Below are 10,500 nucleotides of genomic sequence, written 5' to 3' on the forward strand. Positions count from 1 at the left end.
GGTAGAAGTGTTCCACTGTAATTATAGTCTGGTCACATGTTTTGCACATCTTCTTTAAGTGGCTGCAAAATTTACACTTTAACCTACTAACTAAGTAACTATTGAGTAATGTCTTCACAGATCAGCTTTTTGGCACGATCATGTTTAAGAAATGTGCGTTTTGTATGTTTAGTTTGAATGTCATGCTTTTATGAATATGTTCATTGTTAGAAATCTACAAAACAAAACCTCAATTAAAAAGACTGCATTTAAGTTGCATTTAAGTGCCCAGATACAGCATATTTCCATACATGATCTCATCTGCAAACTGCAATAATTTATAATATAATAAAAACAAAAACACTATTACATCAGTGCACTTAAATAAAGAATCTTTGTTAGGTTACTGTATATGTATGTACACAGTGTAATCTGGATACCATGTGCCATTACATAGCATAAAAAATGTACATCAGCATACAGAAAATCTATTGCTGTATAAAGAATGTTTAGTCAAATATTCAAGTGTTTGTCCCCATGGACAACACAACATCATTGCTTTTATTGACATAATGATTTCTTTTGAACAAATTGCATTATTGCTTTGGTTAAAAAGGTTCCAGCCTGTGTTTGGAAATTGATTCATATCTTAACACAATTAAAACCTGTTGTGGGTATGTTTTCTGAGTGTGAGTATTTCTTCAAAGCTAACTTTTTTCACATAAATCACAAAATGACACACAATCATGTACTGCCAGTAGACATAACTAATGCAATTCAAGCTAATTTTCAGTTGTGGCAGCTGCCTGTATTATCCAACACATGTCCTTAAAAAACAGTATGCCAGTAGTTCTTGGTCCTAACCTGGACGGTTACTATAGTGACAAAATAAAGAACATTTCAAGAGTCTGACATAGAATTTCCATCATTGCCACTGGATGACACAACTGAAACTGTGTGAGGTTTTGTTTTCCCTCTACCTTTCCTCTGTTGTCTCTCAGCCACCTCTGGTGCTCTGCAAAACATACAGCACATGGTTGCATTACTGAAACATGTCTGTTATTTCAACTCATTTTTTCCTCTAACTTAATCATATCATTAAATAAAACCAGTTGATTGGCAATTTAACACCAGGAGAATCAAATGTCTTAATATAATATAAAGTAGTTTAATTAGTGGCAAATATAACTAAATGTTCTGCAGATTTACCGGGCCAGCATGTCCACAGCTTTTTGTGTAGCTTTTGTCTTCTTGTGCTGCGGACCATACAACAAACTCTGGATCTCCAGGCACTAAAATTAAAAATGAAAAAGTTAATGACAGCAGAGTGAGTGGTCAGTGGAAGATGAGAGGTGTATCTCATACTCAGAAGGGAATAAATACTTCCTAGCAACATGTGAATGCACTAAACATCCCAAAATAACCACTGTAGGAGTCCAAGGTTTAGATAACACCTGTGCTGACCACTCGGAGTGTCGGATCATCAAGGAGGATCTGCTAAATTTATTGCAAGGGCTCCAAACCAACAACCTAGGAGGTAGTTAACTCAACAGTCATTTTCCACTCTACATTTAGTTTGGTCCAATCAAATGAGAGGGATAAGCAATGACTGCTCAGCTCTATGACATCAGAAAATATTGCATAATTCAACAAAATCCAGAAGAGTCTTAACTTTTATCCACAAACACATGAATATAATTACACAGCGTACGCAAACACACAGGCGCAGGAGACATGATAAAAGCCTGCCTGCATTTCTGCAATCATCATAAATAACAAGATGTGAAGAGAACTTTATTAAAGTCAGGAAAGAGGGAGCGAAAAGTTTCGCTCTTCACCAGGGAAAGTAAAACACTCAGTAATCTGGAAAAGATCCATCTGGCCTCTTGGATGTTTTCACTGTTGCTAAGGTTGATGTAATGGAAGGCCTTTTTTTCAGCAGCACTACAGAGGAAGGGGGAAACGTCGAGTGTATGTGTGCCTTTGTTCTCTATGTTTTTTTAGTAAATCGCATGTACTCTATCTACTGTATGAGCCTGGTTTCCTTTGGAAAAACAAAACTTACTCACGAGTGCAGATGGTGTCATGATGACAGGAATGAAATGTCCTGACATACCTGCTCTGTGTCAGTGTACTTCAGAAAGGTTATCAGTCGGACGTGGTGTGGAGAGAGTGAGCCCTGATGTACCCTGTCAGTGGGGGGACTTGGACCCCCTCTGCACCATAACAAATCAACATAGCAACCAGGCTCCTTTACTTACAGGCATGTCATTACTAGTATGAAGAAATCCCCATTTACTGGTGTATTTTAGTATGTTTGATGGGCAGGAGAACTGAGCTCACAAGGCAAACATGTGCTGTCATACCGCATGTGAAAAACAAAAACACTCGTTACATAAGCAATAAAGTAAAACAGTTACAGCGAGCGAGGAGGAACATGATTCAATTAACTAAAGGCTGCTGCATGTATTTATTCAATACATGTGTGCTGAAAGACACAGGAATGTCACTTTTGTTTCAAAGGACATAATAGCATGCCACACTAATTGGGGTCAGTGTCCCTTTAATTGACAGCAGTTAGCAAACTGCCACTCTGCTTCCAAAGTTGTGTTGCCCATCTGTCAGGCTCCATCCAGACTGAGGAAACACAAAGTCACTCTGTGTGATATGTTACACCAGGGAGGGTGCCTCTGCACACTGCACCCTTCCAAGATTAGCATGCGACTCTGATAGCACTGAGCTTTAGGGAGGTGGAAATAGCTCACATCAATATGACAGGGACTCTTTGTGTGTATATTTTGAACAGGCGTCTCAATGGTGTAGATAGACACACCCACTGATTCCTGACCTTTTATTAAACCCTCCCAAATACTTTGGCAGGGTCATGTTTGACACAGTAACTTCTACTCTGTCCAGCATTTCTAATATGCATTTACAGGTTGTAACCAAGACAAACATTAGTTGTGCTGTTTGTGTTCTGTAACTTGTGATTACCTTTGTCATGGTCCTGTGGGCCTGCTTCATCTTGCCCTCAGTCATCTCCACACTTCCAATCAGCTGAAGGGTGTCTGCTACCTCAGGACTCGGGTCACCGAACGCAGATCTCTTTGTAGCGAGAGAAGCTCTCTGGATCTCCACACATCTCTGCAATACAATGAAAATATGTAAATCATCTCTTGCCAACAGTGGATGGAGCCACATCCGGTTTAGCAGGTGGAATAAATCCCCTGACAATCTAAAAACTCTGATGATGTGTATGTTTCTAAATGTGTGTGTGTAACCTCTTGCTGGCCATTGAGGAGGAGGAAACGACAGAAATCATCCTGGGCAGCGAGAAAGGCTGGATCCTGTGGACCTGCAGAGTTTTTGTATGCACTTAGACTCTGCTCAAAGTAGTGACCTGCAGAGTCTAAACCAGCATGGAGAAACATACACAAATGATGCATGTTAACTTAAACTACAGAACAATTGACAGGGTAAAAGAGATTTTTCTATTTCTAATCGTCTTTGTTTCCATATGTTATGCTTTATGTAGCTACCATTATGCTTACATTTGCCTTGCCATAGTTGATAAGGGTGAATCATACTGACATGACTGAACTTTGTCTTCAATAAGGCTATTGTAAGCCTGGTTTCCATAACACCATCTTGAAGAATTTCACATATAGGAAGACAATGGGAGATTCAAATCCTGATTAACCCCTTGTGCCTGTGAATAAACTCACCATTGTGATGGGGCTCTGCTGCAGCAGAAAGGATGAGGGCCAGGCTGTGGGAGATCTGAGCCCCCTCTAGCTCCTCTGTACTGTGACTCATAGCAATGGCATGAGCCTAGCAGAAACCCCCACAAGAAATAAAACAGATCACGTATCACCAAATAAGAGGTGTGGGAACATTACCTAACAACAAAGCCTGGCACCGTCTCAAGAAGCCCTTGTGTGTTTATATATGTTGTGCTTAAAAGTTGTGTATGATTTGTAATGCCCCTTGCCTTGTACAGATGCTCTGTGGCTCGGTCCAAGTGACCTTTCTCCTGTTCAATGGCAGCCATGTCCCTATAGGTGGAGCATGTCTTCTCTGGCTGATCACAGTCCTTCAGCAGCTGCAGAGACTTCTCACACTGGCTTAAGGCCTCCTCTGGTCTGTTCTGTCTCTTATAGACCCTATAGAGTAGAGAGGACACACGTGGACAGAGATGTCACAGATGGAATGACAAACATAAATACAGTGACCAGTTGAGCCTACTGTATAGGGCAGCAGGGCAGAGTAATGATTAGAGAGAGACCCTTCAAGTAGTTTCCAAGTAGTTTCCCTGTTTTTGAAAACATTTGCTCTGCCAAAGTGTACTTGAGCAATACACTAAAATATAAAACACAAAATGATATCTAATAACATTCTTTATTTAGAGCATTATCAGTGTGCACTATATACCCATAATCCTGCTACTTCATTACTATGATCCTGTTTTACATCACTGAAGGAGCTGCTTGGTCTCTAGCCAAACCCAATACCCAGCAGAGTGGTGAAGGCTTTTGGCTGATGATGCAGTTGAAGCCTGGTGTTGTACAGACTATAATAGGGAAAGCTTGCACATTGCCCTTCTAACTGTTTTTGGTTGCATCCTTTCACAAGTCTCTAACCGTCTCCTGTGGGACTGTAGGTTACGCTGCTCCTAACCCCCACAGTTTAACTACAGCCTCTCAGACTCCTGCGTTGTGTTCAAACTCTCGTTCTGAGGCGTCTAAATTAGGGGATGCTTTTGCAGTCTCAGTGTAAACCACCAAAGCAAAGCTGAAGATCTAAGCATGCTCCTTGATGAGACAAAGGTAACTCAGAGTTCAACATCTATAACAAGTTTGCTGATGTACACAACAGAGTCTTTGCTCTTTTTAAAAGAGCAAAGACAGTCACTTCCTGTCATACTGTACTATGGAGTTGCTTGGGCTTCTACAGAGAAAAAGGGGGTGGGAGAGTAGAGAGAGGATGAGATGATGGGTTAACCACTGCAAGGACACGGGATCCATCAGGCTGCTCTGCTAACAGCTTCAAACCATCTAATGGACTCTAAATTTAATTCAGCTCTCCAGTCAAGGGGTTGGCCTTTCTCAGAGGGCAAAACACTCACTACTGTACAATCTCAAGCTACATTGCTGTCACACAGCAGTACAGGAAATCCCTCAGTCTGCCCACATCCACATTGTACAGGGTATACGTTGTATGTGGTTATCTGGCTGACAGTTCATTTACCTACAGAATGCACACTGAAAGTCAATCTGTCAAAGCATGCCATTTGATTTAAGGTTTTATCCAACGTGCCTTCCAGTACCATGAGTACATACAGATATGTTTTAGCAGGGGGACCCTGTGTGGAAACCAAAAGTCTAAGCTTTACTGTATTAAGTCCTGCTCACATCCCTAGACCACATGAATCTGGGTATTCATGGCTCACTGCTTAAATGCCAGCAGGACAGGTTACAAAAACATTGTGATGGCTAATTTTTCTGAATTTTCCCATAAATCCAAGACTATCCTAACATGCCATGATGGATAGTAGGAGTGGCCCGTCCATAAGTGTTCGTGGGGCAGGCACTTCAGGTCCTTTTAGGGCAGCAGCGATGGCTAAAGCAGAGCTACATTCCAGCATGGCTCGAGAGTCCTGCCATTCTGCCTGCATGGGCAGACAGAGACAATACCCCTCTATCCTCTCATTCACTCTGCATCCTTACGCATTTCCTGGCAAAACGGTAACATGCCACATCCCACTGAAATCTGCTAAGAGTCCACAAGGCAGGAAATTAATATAATTAAGGATTTGTAGATCTGTTGCCAAACAAGCCACACAGCCCTCTTTTGTAAACGTTTCCAGAACATAGTTGACGTAAGCTTGCTCTGGGCTTTCACTCGGAAAATGATACAGAAAGGCCAAGCCAAAGTGAAAACAGAGGGACAAAAACACAACAGCTTGTTCCAGCAAATCTGTATGGTGTTTTAAACTGATGGCTTTCTGACTGATGAGGCTTTTTATTGTGTGCCACGGGAAGATATGGGTAAGAATACTAAACTACCTGTTCAGTCTTGGGTAGTGACTCTCAGTCATGGCCATCCACAACAAAATGCCTGCTGGTTTTATTTCAGCCAGAGACAATTTTACATCTGGAATAAGAGCTCCTTTCCTTTTGGATGGAAAACAAGCAGACTCTAGATCCAGATCACAAGATTACCACTGGTATCTGGTGTACAGTAGCTGTGCTGTGTATTTACACTATGTCTGTGAATCTAGTCAATAGTGTACACATATAGATAGGGGAACAGGGCCACTTACTACAGCACAAATGCAGGAAATTATTTGCACAAAGTTGTGAACAGAGAGTGCATTTCAATGAATATGATGCATGAACATGATAATAAAAGGGTGGAGAAAATATGGAAGAATGAATTACTCAATTAGAGATAACTTATGAAATACATCTGTCAACTAAAATGTAGATTTATCACAGCAGTTATAAGGAAGCTAAGAAAATAAGTCCTCTTTGCAGCCATGGCTAACACACACACACAACCAATTTAAAGCTAACAATTAAGCTTTCTTGAGTAAAACGTACCATCTGGCTGGGTGCACACCTTGAGTGTGAATCTAAAACCGAGCCGAATGTTTGGACCGGGATCTATAAGAGAGCTGAGCTTACTTTATTGTTGCAGGCTTTGGTGGGAACATTCCCCTCCATCACAACAGTGTTGACTGACAGAGCTTTAGAAGCATGCCAAATTCTTAGTCATCACCTAACAAAAGAGATTTAGCAAGCTTACACACCAGCCAGAGTCTGCACATTTTTTCAATTTACACACATCATGTCAACAAACTCTGACTCTCTGAAACAGACCAAGATGGCATCATTTACAAATTCCTATGAGTGTAGCTCACCTCAGCTGCTGATAAGGCTTGTTTACTGTAAGTACTGCAGGAGTATTGCTCCTCTTTACCTCGCAACAGGTTTGAAAACAGATTTTCAAATATGGGGTCCTGTGTACAAAGTCTAAGTGGGGTGATCTCAGCCCAGGTAAGACTATACTTTCTTTCCTGTTTATGCTTCTAATTTCACCCACAGTTATCTAAGCTATGACAAGTGGCTGCTATTTTTTACGTTGCCGGGCTACACAGTTCCCTTAACAGACTATCAGTCTCCCTTACTCTTTATGTCTGTGCTTGGTGTCTCCACCATGATCCACTAAGTCTTTAATCTTTTCCTGAGCATGTAGTACTGCCCTTGGGACCTCTGTTGTCAATACCACCTTGTTACAAATGCATATATTAAAACGGTAGACACAAATCAATAATATGGAAATGGTACTCGACGTGAAGTAAACAAAGCAGCTGACATTTAACGGAGAAATAAAGGGCTTTACAATATCTCAAGGAGTCAATCAGAGTGTAAAGGTAATATCTGAGTGTGGTATGAGGTGAGGGCCGTTAATAATTAAGGAGGGAGTCAAGAAGAGAGAGAGACAGAAAAAGGAAAAAGGTAGAAAGCATATGGAGAGAAGGGAGAAATGCTTCTCTCCCATCTGTGCCTCTGCTTGAGCAGTGACTGGATGAGTGAACGTGCAGAAACCCCACCCAGCAAGTCTGTAAGCATCATTACAAAACACCCACACTGACTGCTGAGTGGACTGGACAACAACAGGGGAAAATCCTGATTAATCAAGTTGTTGTTTGAATGAGAACATGATATAATGATGTTTTTACTGGCATAACTAAGTCAGCAAAAACCCCTCCACACCAAAAAAACATGTGAAAGGTTGAATTTATCCAAACGTGCAGGAATCTATCGCCATCCTGTGGCCAAACTGAAATGTAAGGTGCTGTATTTGAAATTGGGAGAGTTTGAGAAAAACAAGTATTATGTACTTATAATAACAATTTCTATTTGTATACCACACTATACTCTGAATCCCCTCTGGAAAGACCTGACTTGTTACCTTTTAATTGGGAATTGCGCCAAGTTATTTGGCTCAGCTCGAACATGATACTATTAGGAGTCACAAGAAATAAATAGAGCAAATCACCTGATTATCAGACAGCAAGGGTAACAACAGAGTAGCAGCTGCTCTTACATTCTATAGGCTGCAAATGCAGCATTAAAGCATCTAATCTGCTGAATATTTACTTTTCTATTTTGCTTACATATCTGCTATGCTAAAAAAAATCCTACATATACTACACAAAATGTTTTTTCACTACCAAACCTGGATAGAGCCGTGGAGATTTCCAGCTCAGTATTGATCTTCTCTTCCTGGTTGATGGCTCCGCGTTGATGAAGCTCTTCAAGAGCTTGCTCTGCCTCCAGGAAAGAGGATTCTGCCTCCTTAAGAGTCGGACAGAGTCAAGGACTTATTCAGCTTGTTATCAGAGTTGATACATCTGTTTAATGGCATACATTATTGTAAAACAAATCACGGCAAGGATATTTGGCTGTAAGCAGTGAAGCACCTCCCTGTGTGAGGTGTACGCTCAAGAGACACCTGAGAACCTCGAGCTTTTCGCCCCTGCAGGAGGAGATGGAGGAGCAGAAAGGCAGCAGCTCTCTGGCCAGGGCCGAGTGCTCCAGGGCCTGCAGCCCCCAGCCTGAGGGACCAAAGAGCCATCATTGAGTGTAAACTGAACATCATTCTAAGTGTAAATCTGAACATCATCTAAACATTATCCCCAATTAACAATCATTTCATTAGCTGGCTGTATACAACATGAAAAATTGCTAATGTAGTAGCTAAATCTGTTTCTGTAAGCTGTAATTATTTGAAAATCAATTTCATAATCTGCAGTTTACAGATCTACAATGTACTCACAGCATTAAAATTACCTTTGAACTGGAAATATGCTTTAGCCAGTCTGGCATGGGCCTGGGCTAGTTTGAGATGTCCCTCCCCATATAGCAGCCTAGTCAGAGCCACACAACGCACCAAGTCCTGGATGCAAGCATCAAACTGAGCAGATAGAGTAAATGACTGTCAGTATCACTTCTCTTGACAGCCAAATGTACCACACATCAGAAGCCATATCAATAATATGTCTGTGCTACAGCTTAGAGTTTAGATTAGCATTACAAACATATTTTAATCATTCACCTGTCTGGGTGTCAACCTGAATGAAAACTTGATGTTCAAACTTGAAGAAAACACAGTTTTGTCTCTAACAGCCATGTCTCCTACAGTATATGTACATGCGTATCCCAGTTACATATTGCCCATGTAAACATCTTATCCAGGTTTTCAGAAATCTGGACAAGGCATTACTCTGGTTTTGAGAAACTTGTATATGGTACCTGAAGTACTCTGATAACACCAGGATACTGTGGCTTCAACAAATTATCCACCTTTCTGATCATTCTCTGCTAGTAAAGAAATGTGTGGCTGGGAAGGTGAGGAATCCAGACACACCTGAACACATGATGTGGATATGAATAATAAAGTTTCTCGTGTACCATGTAAACATCATATCCCGAACACGATCAAAACCAGGATACTAATATGCATGCATACTCAGTGATAATTATTCGTTGCAGCCTTTGGGGTGTGAATACAGCTTGTATAGATTCATGGACATGCTAAATGTAAAATGTAATAATTTGGCCCTGCAACCTATACTGTACCCACCTCTTGGTTGTCTTCATGGGCCTGAGCTCGGTTGTCAAAGTGTTTGAGCTTTTCTTCAGGTGGCATCATAATAAATTCCTTCTTACCATATCCTGTTTGTGGGGGACTCAACACATCTGAGCCACGGGGAGGAGATGCATTCATGCTCCTGTTGGTGATTCCCATACTGTCAAACAAGGTATGTCAATATACTTTTGAAAAACTACATTTGAGGAAAACACTTTTTGCAACCTTTTGGTGAAATGCTAGCGGGCTCCTGAAAACCTACAAGACACAGATACACTTACGGTATACAATACGGTAGATAATGAGAATACTCTTTGGGACTTTTTCCTTTTCTTTTTGACAACTGTTCGGTGGGGTAAGTTAACTACCATCCACATCTACATTGACTGATCCACGGTTAAAAATGTTAGTAAGAACAAATCACTTACTCAGCCGGAGACTCGGAGGAATTGGGTCGTGTTTTTGTCATTGCGGGATCATCAGCCATGTTTCACAAACAATCAGTGAGAAAGGCATGGGATTTAACCGTTTTATACGGTTTATACGGTATACGGATGTAACTTTAACCGCGCCATCTGAACTGCAGTTTGTGTGTTTGTTTCCGTGGTTACACTGCGCGTGCTGCAGTAGCTAGCGTGACTGACTGCGGCTGCTCTTCCACTTCAATGTTTCATTTGGACAATTTAACGGCTGGGCTTAAAATAACCGGACACACTATCTTACCTGACACGCTCTGGTGCCTTCAAATTCAACTCTAAAACACTGTCACTTACAGAAGCTAGCCTCCTTAAGCCAGACTCTGCTGTGGGCTCTCTTTACGGAACTCAACAAGAGCATCCATCGCTGGAAATGCCTTTCCTGTAG

General features: G+C 41.2%; 1 protein-coding gene across 1 annotated transcript; it reads right to left on the reverse strand.

Moving 5' to 3' along the window:
- Positions 1–362: 362 nt before the first annotated feature.
- On the reverse strand, positions 363–10,123 carry ttc23 (tetratricopeptide repeat domain 23). The gene is made up of 11 exons (XM_070907796.1): positions 10,065–10,123; positions 9,631–9,796; positions 8,838–8,961; positions 8,446–8,602; positions 8,224–8,349; positions 3,971–4,142; positions 3,705–3,810; positions 3,261–3,388; positions 2,974–3,123; positions 1,189–1,271; positions 363–994 (listed from the first exon to the last, which is right to left on the reverse strand). The coding sequence occupies exons 1-11, from the start codon at positions 10,121–10,123 to the stop codon at positions 880–882; spliced, it is 1,386 nt and encodes a 461-aa protein (XP_070763897.1). The 3' UTR covers positions 363–879.
- Positions 10,124–10,500: the final 377 nt, after the last annotated feature.

This window comes from Enoplosus armatus, chromosome 6, assembly GCF_043641665.1.
Source record: "Enoplosus armatus isolate fEnoArm2 chromosome 6, fEnoArm2.hap1, whole genome shotgun sequence".
Taxonomy (NCBI): Eukaryota; Metazoa; Chordata; class Actinopteri; order Centrarchiformes; family Enoplosidae; genus Enoplosus; species Enoplosus armatus.